We start from the raw sequence: 16,543 nt of genomic DNA, 5'->3' as shown, positions 1-16,543 counted from the left end.
TTGGTGCGGTGATTGAACACGGCTACTTTGCACTTACGCTCCATAAACTGCAACACCTGCCCCCAGATGGGCAGAGTTTCTCTTTCTGTGTGTGTGTGTGTTCATGTGTGGGCCCCTGCTGGCTTCCTACGCTAGATGTAATGTACTGAACTGTATTAGCAGCAACCATAACATTATATGTGACATCCAAAGATGTTTCACAGTTGATTCCATTCCAATATGGTTCTTAATTCCTGATAATGTTTATTTTTCCAATACTGTGGCCAAAAAAAAAAAAAAAAAAAAAAAAAATCCGTTTGTGATGTTTAAGCTAAAAGGGTTGTTTTAGAACATCAACTGGCACTAAAACCGTGACCGCCTGCAGGGCAGACAGGCTAAATATGTCGACGTACGCCCGTGAAGGCAGACATAAACAGAAAAGGTCGGTGTTGGAGTGCAGCAGTGCTGGATGAATGCCTCCACAGTGGAAGAACTTTTCTGCACAACAGCACTTCTTGTCAAAGCACTGTGTGAAAATCTGCAAAGCAACAATCTGGGTCAGCTGTTGAAGCTATAAATGCACTCTGAGTTATGAAAACCTGAAACAAAAAAGTTAAGAAACTCAAAAGCCTCAAAAAAAATAAAAAAAATGTTGCCTTTGAGTAATGTGATTACATGCAACTTTGCTATATAAGTCTAATGTAAAATGGTAAATTTGGCAGAATTTACTTGATTAGTGTATATATATATATATATATATATATATATATATATATATATATATATATATATATATATATATATATATATATATATATATATATATATAAAAAATTGATTGCTAAAGTAACGACAGGCTGAATCACTTTCTCAAAACAATATGAAGTCAAAGCTATAACAGAGCACTCAGAGCCATTTTCGGGATATGGAAATAGTTTCTGATCTATCTGATCTCTTCTTTCACTAGGATGTGTGTCAAGACCAATCACAAGCACTCACTTAGCAATTACCAGATCCATCTGAACTTCTTATTATTGCAATTATTAGTCAAGCGTGCCTTAAAATCACACAAGACCTCAGCGGTAGATCGTACTTGCCGTGTTGGGACAATAGTCTATGAGGAAGGACGTGACCCGTGTAATGACAGCGGAAATGAAGGAGCGCAGTTTTGATCGAAGCTGGGCAGCCACGCTACTTTTGAGACAGGATATTGGATGATTTTAGAAAATGGAGAAGTATTTGAAGACCGTGATAACGATAAGGAAAATGGCTAGGGCTGTGCCAGAACAGAACTCTTTTTTTTCCTACATGCAGACTGTCTGGAAATGAGGAAATCCAACGGCACTGGTTTCAGTCACGAGTTTGACTAAAAGGCACCTGGACAAAAAAAAAAAAGAAAAAAAAAAAAAAGATAAAAGGAAAGCAAAATAAAATCAATGGTGCCGTTGGATGAATGTTAGGTTTGAAATCAAATATTCAAATAAAGCTCATGTAACCCATTTTTTAAAAATGTAACTTTAAATTAAAAGGAGTATTTTTTTTTCCTTTTTAAAACAAAAGCTATAACCTTTAAGTTAACTAAAATACTTTACCAGCCTATTGTTCCACTTTACTGTTTGTACACATGTAAGAACAGCTCAGTTCTTCTCATACCGATGCTCTTAAAGGCCACTGAGTAGGGGATTGCAGTTGGTTAAACCATTTACTGTTATGTATGATCTCACTGGTGTCATGCCCACGGTGCATCACTCTTTTCTCTCCTGTGTCAGAAATGCCCTGTTCTGTCTTTACCACATAATTAGTGTTAGAGTGGGTGGATGTCACATCACATGATTCATTCATCGAGTCACTGCCCTTCAACATGACTGACAACAGGTCAGAATAACAAACTATAGCAAAGATGAATATAATCTCTGGGATGCACTACTTACTCTTCTCCTCTCAGATTGGACAGAGGTCAGAGGACGGTTGGATTATATAGTTACCTACGAGTACCTGTTGAGATTACCTAGTTAACATGCAAACTTCAGTAAATATGTCTGTAACACAATCCACAGATGCCTTTGCCAAATTTAGCAGATGTTATTTGTTTCATATTCTGATCGTGTCACACACACACACACACACACACACACACCGGTCCTCACAAATTTGAAGGCCTTTTTGAGGAAGATAGCTGAACGGGGTTGTGTGTGTGTGTGTGTGTGTGTGTGTGTGTGTGTGTGTGTGTGTGTCTGTCTGTCTGTCTGTCTGTCTCATGAACTTTATCAGCTCAGCCAGCACTTGAATCGTTCCACAGTAAGCAGCTCAGACAGTACCGGCACAGAGATTTCCCTCAAACCTCCTGATTATATCCTTCACCTCTAGGGGGAAAAAAAGCAATGACTAGTAGAAAACTGACACATAATTTATATTAAAAAGCCAACTACTCTCTCTCTCTCTCTCACACACACACACACACACACACACACACACACACACACACACACACACACACACACACACACACACACACACACACACACACACACACACACACTCACAGCTCAAGAAATTAAAAAATGACTTAATCACGCATCAGAACTTCATGAATAAAAATTTCAAATTGAAAATCTTCACTGACATACAAAAGGAGACAGTGTTGAAAACAAATCATCAACCCTTTGAGGGCTGAATTCAAAATCACACCCAAAATGAAAGCAAAACCTGCTCATGGTTCAAACCTTCCTTCAATTTTTTGAGCACTATATAATTAACACTTATAGCATGACAAGCATTTACAAGCTGGTAACACAACCTCAGGTTGTACATATTGCAGAAATGATGCGCTTGATTTGTGGAGGTTATATTTTAATAAGCCTCAGGCTATAATAATGATTTAAAAAGTTACATACATGCATATTCTTCACAGGAACTACAAATACCCCACCATTTATGGTGAAATGCGGGAATGTTAGCGCTCCAACACCTGCCTTCCCAAATACAGGGTTCAGGTGAGGGAATGGTCACCAAGTCAGTGTGCGAAATAGCTTGTAACATGTGTAGCACCATCTCTGAATGGGTTTTAATGAACATTTTGGTGGATATATCCACAATGACATGGTCATTGTGCGAGCACTGAGCTATCGCTGCCGTTTTGCACATGCAGACAGCTCAAGAAAGCACCACAACTTTGGTGGTGGAGGCTGCCTTTGCAAAAAAAAAACCAAAAAAAAAAAAAACCGATCTCCTGAACACTGTTAATAAACTACCATTAACAGGCTTTTGTTCGTCTTTTAAAATTTAATCGTCCATTTCAGACGTTACCTTATACAAGATAAAATACTGAACACCACATTCAAACAGGTTTCTTTCATTCGTAGGCTTGTTAATTGCCGATTAAAAAAAAGAATGAAAAAAACCCAAACACATTTGCTCCAATGAACAGATACCATACTTGTATTTTATCCATTTTTGGGGGGCTTCTATGAGGTCATGGTTGTTTTTTTTTTTGTTTCATTTTTTTTTTCAGTCAACACTCAAACCACGTCTCCTCAGCTTTTATTGCAGACAAAAAGCAGCATCTGCAAACTCTACATTTCTAATAACACTATTCCAAAAAAAAAAAAAAAAAAAAAAAAAAAAATATGACAGTGAGTCTGCCATCAAAACTGAATGAATAATTATAATTCTCTTCAAATGTGAGCAGGCAGATCTGCAAACATGCACAAATTAGAACTCTAAGAGTTCAGTTCGCACTCCACGGGTAATGATGCCAGCATTTAGCTTCGACGGGCAATGGAGTGAAATCTGCATTTATATGCACAGGCAACCCTACTTTGGAAGTCCTGAAAGATCCAGTAAGTCCTGTCAGTCAAAGCTTTGGGAGAAATGTGGCGGTTGTGCTACCAAACCTAAACTGTCCAGAATCAGCGGATTAGCATGTGGACTGCTGTCAGTTGTGAATGCCACTTCAGGGAATTGTTCACAGTAAGAACAAGCAAACACACACATCCACCCAAGTAGCCTCCACCTGCATACACATACACACTGTGAAGGTCCAGATTTCTTCAGAATTCTGATCCAAAACCTTACACTCCAGGATTTTTCCTTTTTCATGGATGTGTACGTGAGTAATTTATGTACCTGTTTGAATGAGAACACATATAACTTGAAACATTTGTGTGCATATGCCCGCAGGTGTGAGTCTGTATGTGTTTTTTCAGCGCGTGTATTTGCCTGCACAGCTACAGCAGGCTGAGTCAGCCTTGACAGCAGCAATCGGAAACAGGAGACAAGGACTTGGCGAACAACACAAGCCAGCAGCAAGGTCAAACGCTCACACACATGCACACAAAACAAAAAAACAAAAAAAAAACCCAAAACAAAACACACACATCTTTTTTCCCCCCGTCTTTTTGTCTCTACCTGCTGTAAGAAATAACTGTATATCTTATCTTAAGCGGATCCGAGGATTTAATTGTTTCAAAGTGTTTCAAAGTCAGCCGAGAGTTAATAAAAGGAAGCGGAGCGAAGGATGTATGTGCCAAAGTGTGCAATTAAAGGCGCTTTCGAAGGAGGAAAGGGGGGCTGCTGGGGGCTGGGGGGTATAAATATCGTCCCTTTCTGGACGCTACTGCTTTTCCACTCTGTCACTCTCTTTCACACACACGGCGGACCAGCCCACTTCCTTACCAACCCCATCTCTCACAGCGCTAGCCCGGACTTCCCACTGCAATTACTTATAAAACTTTTCAGGGCTGCCACACGTGGTCGGGTTTTTAAAGAGCTGCGTCCCCCTCCTCACGTGGTGCGGGGGGTATTGAGTCGTCACAGACCCCCTGAATGATCACCGAAAAATAAGGCGGCGCAGACAATAGCTCGTCTTGATGAATTCAATTCTTTCAGGACCCTGTACCGTTGTCCAGGCAGCTCCGGGCAAAACAATCGTTGCTTTGATAGTCCAAGAAACACACACTCACTCGGTTGCTCTTAGAAACTCCCTCTAACTACTTCCGAATTAGGATCTAAAGATAATATACATCTGACCTGAACCTGTGATTTCTTTTTTTTTGGGGGGGGGGATTCAGCTTTTGTATTCCTAGCGGTCTCCTTCCGCTTAAGCATCAGGTGCACCTGATAGAGAAGAAACATCTGCGTGCCCGCTTCTGTTGCAAAATTTTTAAAAAAGAAGAAAAAAAAAGAAGAAATTAAAAAAAAAAAAACCCAGAAAAAACAACGATAACTTGAACTGACCTGGTCCGCAGTGGAAGCAGCAATGGTGTTCGACTCGGACATGATTTGATGCTGTGACCCAGTGGTGCTTCTCTGCTGGCCACTGTGGGCTCCTTCATTCACACCTTGGCTTTCAGTTCCGCAGCGAAAAGGGGGGGGGGAAACACAGTATACCCTCCCTTTTGCCCTGGCTTGATTAATGCCTGAATTACTTTCACCTCATTTCATCTGATGGAGCTCCGCTTCCTCTCCGCCTCTCTTGCTCATTCGGCATGGTAGCCCACTCTCTCTCCCTTCTCCCTCCCCCCCACCTTCCCACTGTGAGTCCAGCTCTGCCTCCCCTCCATCCACCCCGCTCTCCCTTCCTCCCTCGTTTTGCGCTCTTACTTTAATTCACCCCTCCCTTTCTTTCTCCTCTAACTCTTTTACTTTCTCTCACTCCCCGCCTCCTCCTTTTTCTGTCGTACTTCACCATTTCAGGAATATGCCCCCTCCCACCTTCTCCTTCGCCATCCACTGCCCCCCCCGTTCATCTCCCACCATCACCTCCCCAGAAAAAAAAAAAAAAAAAAAAAAAAAAAACGCACAGGAGAGATCCACAGTCTTTTCCCTCTACCTCCACAATGAATGGCTCGTTGTCACTCCAGCACCTAGGCTGAATACAGAGCAAGTAAGTGGGAGAGAGGAGGACCCATGGTGGTGGTGATGGTGGAAAGGACAGGGGGGTGTCGAACTTCTAGTTTAGCTGGCCGGAGTAAAGTTGGAAAGGGGGGGGGGGGGGGGGGGGGGAACCGTGGAGGTCCCATTGGCTTTGGCCAAGCGCTCCCTCTCTCTTTCTCCGAACAGATTAAAGCAAGGAAACAAAAAAAAAAAAAAAAAAGTGAGGAGCCCACAAGTGAAGAGCCCACACGGCTTCCACCGGACCCCCACCCCCCCACCGCCCCCACCCTGCCAACCCTTTCTCTCTGTCTCCCTTATTTCTTCCGTTTGTTTTCAGAGGCAGCTGCTGCAACTCTGCAGACCACCAACAACTTCCCTTTCAGCAGTACTTGACTCTTCCAAATCCTCGTCCGTCTCTACACCCTGACACTGCCAATGCCCACCCAGCCTCCAGCCCCCCCAAACCCACCAGGTCACACCGAGAGGCTGGCCAAGCCAAAGCCCTCCTCCTCCTCTTCTTCCGCAACATGTTCACAGAGTAACACCCTTTCAATTTTAAGCGCTTCCCTCCTAAGCCTCTGTTTTGATGCGCGCATTGTTGCACCATATGGCTAATGGCTACCCACAACAAAAAGAGGAAGCAGAAATGGGGGGGGGGTAAACCTGCATCCAAAATGGGGGCGTGATTGAGAGGTCGAAGAAAACATCACTCATGCGGGAGAATAAGACGGTGTCTTTAAATAAGTCACTCAGCATCAGTTCAACCTCCGGATGTGGTTTAACATCAAAATGTGAAGTTATGTCAACAGCTGACAGGCAACTGGCCCCCAGGCTAATGGGTGTTTGATAGCCGTGGACAATAGTAGGCCAACACCACTTGAGTGGAAGCCCTCAAGTTATATTTAACACATGACAAGCACTGCAGACAGGATGCTGTTCATTCATCTATCAGTTCACAGCATTTGAATCTCCCCTGGAATAAAAAGAACGAAGGCGATAAAAGAGTCATTAGCATAAACCCGCCCTACTCAGTGTGCTAAGAGGAAGTATTAGCAATAGTAGCAGTAGAAATTGACTCTGTAGTTTTCACATTTTTCATTGTTATTTTATAACTGACTTTATTTAGAGAATATGGTGGAATGCTATGTTCTCAGCTTGTGCTAGCATACTTGTTTAGCAACTTACATCGGTAAATTGTAACGATGTAGCGCACAGAGACCGATGCCTGGTAATATGTGACAGTAAAAGGCAAAGAAAATTCTAGGACTTCACTCAGACTTCTTGAATCAATTCTACTACACAATAAATCTTTGCTACACTCTCATAAATTCTATTAAAATGCTCTGAAATGTTTGAAATTAGCTAGCTTGCTAGCATCTAGCCGTGGTTGTTATTTTCATGTTTCAGCCCAGAGGTTGCTCCTAGTTTGCTATTTACGGCACTTTTTAGCACCTTGTAGAGCAACTTGCTACTTTTGTAACCACTTCCATGGCTAATGAGTGTGCATAGATTCACAGTAGCTACCCCAACACTAGATAGAAATTTATAAAACGCATTAAGTCTTTGTACAGGTCAGTCCTAAAGTTGTAAGAGACATATTAGATAACATCACTATCTGTGATTATTCACAGGGCGAAGACAGCACTAGCTCAGGAAGCCTGCTCAGTGCAATCTCTACATTCTCGAAATGCAATTATTTCTCATGTTAATGAATACAAAGGCTCCGGCTTTCTTTGCAGCAGCTATCCAGACGAGCTGGGAAACATATAATTAAAGCACAATACAGCCTGTCAGTGCGACCCACTCCTTTGCTGCTGGGGTGGTGCGACCACTGGGGAAAAATCTGATATATAATCGCAGTTCTGCATCTGAGGCACCTACAGTGGGACTGCTCTACAGTGTGGTATCAGTTTGGCTTTGTGCAACATGTAGAATGCACTTCTAGTTGTAAGAGTCACATTTGCATAGATAATGCCTCACTGCTTTTATGTAAAGAGGTTTTTTTATGACGGCAAATACTAGTGGAGCAGGCAATGGCGGCTGGTTTTTCCAAGGCAAAAGTTTCAGTGTGTGCATGTGCATGTGTCTGCGTATTTTGGTGTTGGAGCCAGTGCTTTGTGTCAATGTATGTCAGAGACCATTTTTGTGAAAGCAAATTTTTTTGAAATTGTGAAATATAAGATTACTGGAGTGAATCTTAGTATCTTTTATGGGGCTATTTAAGGGATATAACAACCTATTGTAACAATATGGATGTGTGCATGTGCATATGAGCGTACTGGGTATTCAAGCACACATTTGAGGCCAAAACTACGGCCAATCATTAGTTCCTCCACAGGGATCCAGCCACTTCTTACTAGCTTTGCCTCCAGAGAGTCTGTTGGCCTCAGATTAAGTCAAAGAAAATGAAAAGCTTCACAAGTGCACCCACCCACACGCATACTGACACTTAACTACATATAAATCATGCAGGCAGTAAGTGTCGGGGTAATCAGTGAAAACCCAGTATGAATCTGGTGGGTCAAACAGATCTCAAAACAATTGTTTGTTGTGGCTGCAGCTGCAGTTTGTGGAGGGGGTCCTTGTTTCATTAACTAATTGCCCCATTATGTTAGGTCATTTAACTCTAATTGGAGAAGCACAGATGCTGCATCTGAAAATAATGCCAACTTGTTAAACTGCACATTTAATTTCTCTGTTTGCTTGCTTCGACTGCAACAAGTCCAAAGAGAGGATATCTTTCTTTGCACAAACAGATATCTCAGTGCAGATCATAGAGAATGAACCCTGTAATGCCAGCAGAGGGAGGAGAAGCAGAAACCTCATACTTTAACTCCAGATGGAAGCAGCTGCCAAAAAAACTAAATGAAAATAGCTGCCCTGCCTGAGACCTAGTAGATTAATTCATTCAAACTTAAGAGAAGTCTGGCTGGAAACCACTGGCATGGATTCTAGTAGCTTTCAAATATAAGAAAGGAAACATCAACAGCCAAAAGCCGAAAGTCAAATAATGAAGAGGGCAGGCAGCAGAACACTGATAAGGTCAGAATGGATCTCCTTTTTCCTCAAGGCTGTCTATTTAGCTTCCAAACACATGCCAGCTTCTATTACAGGTAAGTCTAATGCTTTAACACAGACACTGATCCTGGACTCTGCCATTAAATGTTTTAAGCAAACAATGGAAATAGAGGAATTACTTTAAAGCTCCAGCTCGGCCAAACATGGCTTCACACCGAATCTCAATTAAACAATATGCAGTAATTTGAAGATTAATGTACCCTGGGTCTTACGTTTCTTTAGGAGGCTTACTAAGCAGACTTTGTAAAGCAGGTACTAAAATGTGCTTGCTGTGTTATTTTAAGCACATCCAACTCTAATAAGAAAGCAGGTTGACGTTGGGGCACACAAAGAGAAGTGGGGGAACATTTTACAAATGAATCATTAATTTAATGCATTATTTGATTCATTTTAGGTTAAAAGAAAGAAGAATGTGGGCTTGAGATGGCATGCGTGTGTGGTGTGTGACTTATCAGCATTGGTTGTTTACACATTGTTCTTAATAGTTGGCAGCTGGCAATGACATAAGACAGTACTGTAGAATATACTATAAGAGGATGCTATAGAAGATGTAAAGTGTTGTACATGTACAAACTGTTGCACATGGATTTGGGTTTATGACCATGCCCTCAAGCATTCAGCTGTTTTTATCTGTCCACATGTTATAATCATATGGTAAAAAGTATTAATGTTATTATCTTAAGGTCTGCCCATTGGCAGAATCTGCTACCCTTCATCTACCAGCTCACTGATTTGCTCATACTATTTCCCACTATTAGGGTTTGCTCAAAATATCCATATAGCAAGACATATGTTAATGTTTTGAAAGAAATATCAGTTAGCTATTAAATGGATCCCATTTCCAGTTAGACTTAATAGAAGATTAGTAATAGAAGATATTTTATGTCCTGCAGCTGTAGCATCCAACTGGGTTGGGAGATGAAAGCTTATAAGTTGGAACAGCAGGAGAACTTTGGTTTACATTGGCCATTTGTTAAATTAATCACATATCAGGAAAAAACTACTTAGCTAGTACAATGCCTCTGGTATTACACACCCTATACTCAGGATTATGTTCAAATAGGCAGTTCCACTTAATCACAATCAGGCTTGATGCTCCTGTCAAACCTTTCCTTCTCTTGTAGCTGTGAAACTCTAAGCACGGATGGGCGTTATTTGGGGATTGCACCCACATGCTATTTTGCCCTGTTCAGTAAGTCTGGCCATATGTTTAATCCTAATATTAATCAATAACACCAATTCATAGCTTGAAAAGTTCACCTAATTTTTATGTAACATTATTTCTTATGGAAAATCTTTTTTATTTTTTTTATTTCAGAAGATCAAATTTGACAAAGGCCATTTAGTGTAGTCTAACAGTTATGGTTACTGTGGTAATGTTGTGTACGTTAAACTTTGACTTTTGTAATGACAGAGTTCTGATAATCTCCCAAGTATAAAGGAGAAAGTTGCTTTGACAGTGGAGGGCACGTGATGGAGGAAAGTGAGAAAAATGCACCACTTGGACATGAAAACACTAGTGTGAAGACAGAAATAATCGCTTTCCATTTGATTTTGCTTTCCATTTCATCTCGGCCGTCATGCTCGTCTCTCCTTTTTGAAAGCCCCCTTATCTGCACTGACAAATAAACTCAAATATCACTGCATAATCATGACAGATAACTCATGCCTTTCTTTTGTTGGTTGGAAAAAAAAAAAAAAAAAAAAAAAAAAAAAAAAAAAAAAGCTTTGTAATCCTAAAGGCCAGTCAACACAATTAATATTCAGCTAAAAGTTACTAAACTGCACAGTCACACAAAATGTTCTTTCACTCAGGTGAGTTGACACGAGTTTCCTCTAAAGGTGATGCCGATAGGTGTAATGGCACTGTCACTATATCTATGCAGGCGGCTGCTTTTTCCTTGACCTCCATCCAGTGCTAACAGGATGGATAAGTGTCTGTCTTTCATACAATATTTATATTTATAATGCAATCAAGAAATGTCTTCTGTTATTTTAAAAATATCTCCACAATTTCTGATATCAAGTTGTTGTTTTTTTTCTAAAAATTTCCTGGTTCAACTACATCGTCAACTCAAACAAACGCACAACTTGTGCAACGTATCTACTTTGAACTGAGTTGACTCAACCAAAACTGTGGTACACAACAAAAGGGATGAAAAGAACAAGAGAAAAAGAGCAAACTCCAAATGCAAGGTCAAGCAAACACAGTTGGTGATCAGTGGCTGAACTCATACAGTGGTGCAATCTTAATACTAAACTAGTGAGTTTGAGAACAAACACACACAACAGTGCACCCTGATGAAGGCAAACATTCAATAAATAAAGCACTATTCTAACCATATTGGACATTGTAGCTATATAGCTCGTGTAATTTATATCTGCACATGGAACTCATACCTAGCGCAGTACTGTAGATACACTCAGGACCCTGTTTGTTAATCCCAGCATCCCTCCATCCTCTCTGTAATGAATATATAATATATAGAGAGCATAATGCCACTTGCACTTACTTGCGATGACAATAAACATCACTTTGAACAGTCATCATCTGTCAGCTGGAGCATACTAGCCCAGCCTGACACTGTGCCATTTTTATATTAAAACGTGCATTCGAGTAAGTTTTAATCTGCAGCCACAAAGTGTAGCTTCACTATTTACACTGTATTGGTCAGCTACTGTGCCTACTAAAGCCAGTGCTTGGGAGTCTACCAGACAGACCAGAGCACGCTTTGGAAGGGTCTCTCCAGTCCATGTAGTCTAAGTATAGGTCTATTTTTGACTTGCACTGCTTCGAGCAGCACACAGGAGATGAGAAGAGCAGGAAGTTACACAAAGAAACAGCACAGACCATCAAGTGAATTTTTAAGGAAAAAGAAAAAAAAAAAAGAAGGGCTCTGTGCTGACTCAAAGATCCACTTCCGAAGCCTTCGCTGTGTCCTTTGAAGCCACTTGAACGAGGAAACAAAACCACACTGGAGACTTTTGGTCGCAAACCCACATCCAGTGTACCCTGGAGTTAAGTACTCGGCCTCGATACTGTTTGCAATCCTAATATATAGGTAATCTTTCCATTATATCCATTAACCTCCTAGGACTTGGCGTCCACATATGTGGACATCACCTTTTGGGTTATTTAGACCAAAATACTCAATTTTGCTCTACATGGGCCTGATATCCAGTTTCGAGGGCATTATACTGCTACTGTTCTATCAAAATTTTAAAAGAATATCCTCATATGTGGTTCTTATTTTTCTTAAAAGCAAAAATAAGGTAAAAAAAAATAAATCTGGTAATTCTTTGTTTTTACATTCATCGGTCCCCAATATGCCCAAATATCAAAGAGAAATTAAAAATGCATGCCGTGGAAGAACTCGGGTCTTAGGAGGTTAATAAACAAAAAAAACCCTCAGTGTAACTATGTGCTTCTGGCAATTTGGGCTTTAGCTAACTGAATAAATACCTTTTTCACTGCCTGACAGCATGTCTCCTTGCCCTTTAGCATTCACAGATCAACATGCATTCGGACTGAACCGCTAATCTCACAGGGAGCCAACATCATGTCAAGACTTATTACATCCACCACAATCTATATATCTGTCCCTTACAGCAATTAGGTTAATATCTCTTCACCTCTCATTAGCTCAGCACGCCTGTGATGGAACGTCTGACTGTGATAGAGACCTCCAGCTGAAGCATCGATAAGCCCAGACTTTCTCTTGCCTCCTGAGCGGATCATGTGACAAGTATCTGACACAGCGTTTAGGCCCGAGCGGTTGTGAGAGAAGACGGGATGACATAAGTGCACGGAAGAGCAGTGAGGAGAGAACTTCACAGGGTTGAGGTTCACAATAGGACAAGCACTGCAGGAGCCGCAGAGCAGGGATAAAAGGAGGAAAACACAAAAAGATCAGTTTTGCAACAGCACTTTGGCTTTGTCTGGCGCCACAAAGGACAAAATGTGTTGAAGCGCAGTCGGAGGGAAAATCAACCTTTTTTATTCAGTCCAAAACAGCTAGCTCTTTAATTGGAGGGGAGAGGGGGGGGGGGGGGACATCAGCTGTGGAGAAAAAGAAAAAAACAAAAGTCAAACAGGGAGATAAAGAAAACATAGAAGGGAGATGGGAAATGGAATAGGGTATTAGTGAGTGATGTTTGTCCAGCCGTCCAGCTGACCTGAACACAAACTGGCCTAGCCAGCACCTGAGAACCCAGGAGAGAAACACAAATGAAGGAAAGGAAGAGAGAGTTAAAAAAAAAAAAAAAGAAAAAGAAAGAGGGAACAGAGAGACATTTCCAACGGTTGGTTTAACCTGAAGTTTCCATGATAAATTCTCCACCCATCCCCCTGACCCCTCATCTCTCTGCTTTGGCTGGGAGGGCCCCAGCTGTTCGGTCTGTATAAATAGCGTGAGGCTTTAGCTCGGACCCCGGGGGAGCGCGGGGCTCATTGGAGAGAAGGCACGGGAACAAATCGGGCCGGAAAAAGCACACAACATACACATTTTGACAAACATATGGGACCATTGCTGGAGATGAAAGTGCGGAACATGTGAGTGAAGTTGGCCTCACGTGGCAAAAGTCACTGTCGCGCTTAAAATGTGGCGAGAGAGGAAGAGCGGCAAACGGCCAGGAAGAGACGTGACATCTTCACTCGCTAAAAAAACGTCTTCGAAGACAGCCACTCGAACAAAAAAGGCAAACATGTTTCTTTATGGCAAAAGCGTATGCACAGTGTACACCAACTACATATTCTACTCTGAGTCTATAAGCAACACAAATCTTTCAGAAATGACTTGAAGATTAGAGCATTAGAGATTAAAGCTACCTTGACTGCCCTTCTATGAGCACCTGTGGTTTGAGGGACAACAATAGCCCTCCTGTTATTCATTATGCTTTAAAATAAGCTTTGGCCTTGTTGTAATGTATTGTTCATTTGCTTTTTGTTCTGTTTCACTGCTCTATTTAATACTGCAAAATATTAGATTTGACCTATTGATTTGACAGTCCCCTATGAGCAAGCGCTTAACGACAACGGGAAAGAAGAACCCCCTTTTAACAGGAAGAAACCTCCAGCACAAGCAAGCAGGTTCAGACAGGATTCATCTGCTGTTTGATAACATGTAGTAGTGGAAGATGAACATATTTGGAGGAATGAGAGGGAAGTGCAGGAGAAGAGAATGTTCCCTCAGAGCCTATTGCAGCATAACTTCGAGATGATTTAGGGTCAAGTGATCAAGCTTCAACTAAAAAGCCTTACCAAAAAGGACTGATTAAGCCTAATCTTAAAGGCAAAGATGGTGTCTGACTCCTAAAGCTAAACTGGGAGCTGTTCATTCAGGACTTTGTATGCAAGGAGAAGGATTTTAAAGTCAATTCTTGATTTAACGGGGAGCCAATAAGAGAGGCAAGTATGGGAGAAAAAAGACCTGTCTCTCTCCCTCTCTCTAGTCCTCATTAGTACTCTCTGTGCAGCATTTTGTATCCATTTAAGACTTTTCAGGGAGCCATTAGGACAACCTGATACAGATACTAAGCAAGAAGCACTCCGAGAGTGCAATCTTCTCGGAGTGCTTCAGCATTTACTTTTAAGGGAACAGTATTGTATTTTGTGCAGTAAAAAACAAACAAACAAAAAAAACGGATAACAGCAGCATGACAGATGATAATTACACAAACATTATGTATGAACAGATAATGAATAATAGGTATTGATTTGTAAATAACTGCATATGAGTAAATTGAGCATTTATTTATTATTTATTTATTATTATACTACAGGATATCAGACTGACTAGACTCTTTCTCTTAACAATACTTTCTTTATTGATGTAACAGATTTTAGGGTCAGATGTGACATGATATTTGGATTCAAACTATAACGGGATATTCAGAATACCTCCTATACATTATCATTTCGTTAATGTTGCCAATCCAAACAAAAAGGCATTAGAATTTTAAACATAGTTTTTAAGGTAAAAGACATTTTATGAAGGTTTGACCTTATTTGACCTTGAAGAGGTCAGAGGGCTGAAGTGACGGGATATTTAGCGTCCCCATATATCATTCGCTGTATCAATATATGTTGTCAATAGAAACAAAAGAAGAAAGAAACATAGTTTTAAAAAGCTCTACATGGCATTATTATCACTTTGACCTTCAAATCATTCTGTTGACCTTCAGGTAGAGGTCAGAGGTCAAAAGGGACATTTTATATCTTTGCACTGATATGTCTGATATGTTAAAATATGTGATATTTTAAATCTTTATACGGTACTTTCTATATGTTGACAATACAAACCATCCATCCACCATCCATCCCACTGTTGACATCATGGCTAACACAGATGGCAGTGATGGAATGCACCCAATGATACTATAGATTCCATCCCATGAAAAGGGGTAAAGAGAGGGGGAAACAAAGAAATGAAGAAAAGTGCAGAGGGGTGGAACCACGCATTAGAGGGCCATCCAGAAAAGACCCCCCTCCTCCCTCAGAGATCAGGTTGGGTTCAAGCGCAACAAATTACCTAAATATGGTTGTGAAAAGGCCTTGGAAAAAAAGGTTTTGATGGAAACTGCAGAAAATGATAATAACGCTAAAGAAAAAAGGGGGGAAATTTAGGGGCTCTGCTGTGCAGACACAATGTCACAAACCTGTCCATAATTTCACTGACTACAGAGGATAAAAATGGAAAAAAGTGTTAAGTCCCTGCTTTTTAACTTGCTCGTCCCTTTTGTGCAGTGGGAGGGAGCGGGATCTATTGAAGGAGCAGAAAGAAAAAGTGGAAGAAGTGGAGAGGAAGAAAATCAGAATACGAAATTTTCAGCCTGAGTGGTTTTTTCCAAACGAAATCTAAAAAGCTCTGAAACACAATGGAGTCCCCTTTTCCCCTTTTTTCTGCTATGTGTGTGTGAACATACATAGGAGGTTGGTTGGTGGTGGGTTACCTTTTCAAGAGTGCCCAGCAGTGGACGTGTTTGGCATTTGCGGCCCTTGTTGCTCAATTGTATGTTTGCCACAGCAGCTGAATCTGGGCGCCGCCTGTGACCCGTGCGGATGCTTGTATTTATTTTTTCCCCTCCCCCTCCTCATTCAGCCGATCAGTTGGAGGGTGGAGTGAAATCAAAAACAGAAATTATGTCTGACTTCTCCTCCACCCCGACCTGCCTTCAGAGATCAGTCTCTCTTAGTTCACATCTGTTTGTTGGGCCTTCGCCCCAAAGGCAGTCAACACGGTTGCTGAGCACTGCTGTTAACTAAACCGGCTGACTGGCAACTCAATATGTTTCTTACATAAGTGGAGAAAAAGAAGGAGAGAGGCTGTTTCACCTGTAATAAGTGTATGAGGAGTATGCGGCGCACATGGTCAACATTGTACTCACAAAAGGCAGCTCCGTGGGGCGGAAACTACAAGAAAAAACATCATTTAGCAACATTCACAGGCTCAGGCACATGAAGCAGGGCTATTAACAAAGTGATGTGCCAGGAAAAAAAAGAAACACTTCTTTAAAAAGGCTCAGCACATCCCTGCAAAGTCCCAAATATATCCTCTGGGCTTGCATTTATTACTTTCAGACCAAAAGTCACAGCCTGGTCGGCCTTTACTCC

General features: G+C 41.2%; 1 protein-coding gene across 3 annotated transcripts in view; it reads right to left on the bottom strand.

Moving 5' to 3' along the window:
• The window catches only part of slc6a9 (solute carrier family 6 member 9), a 75,469-nt gene that overhangs the window by 40,207 nt on the left and 18,719 nt on the right, over positions 1–16,543 (bottom strand). Inside the window, exon 1 of one of the 3 annotated variants that reach the window (XM_040044897.1) lies at positions 5,215–5,481. The exons of the other annotated variants lie outside the window; for them this stretch is intronic. Coding sequence (XP_039900831.1) covers positions 5,215–5,256 — 42 coding nt within the window. The 5' untranslated portion in view covers positions 5,257–5,481. Of the gene's footprint in view, positions 1–5,214; positions 5,482–16,543 lie in introns of those variants that run through there. 3 annotated transcript variants of the gene reach the window in all.

Source organism: Simochromis diagramma, unplaced genomic scaffold, assembly GCF_900408965.1.
Source record: "Simochromis diagramma unplaced genomic scaffold, fSimDia1.1 OVJJ01000663.1, whole genome shotgun sequence".
NCBI lineage: Eukaryota > Metazoa > Chordata > Actinopteri > Cichliformes > Cichlidae > Simochromis > Simochromis diagramma.
Note: the sequence above shows the minus strand (reverse complement) of the source record. Positions and strands in the feature narration are given on the sequence as shown.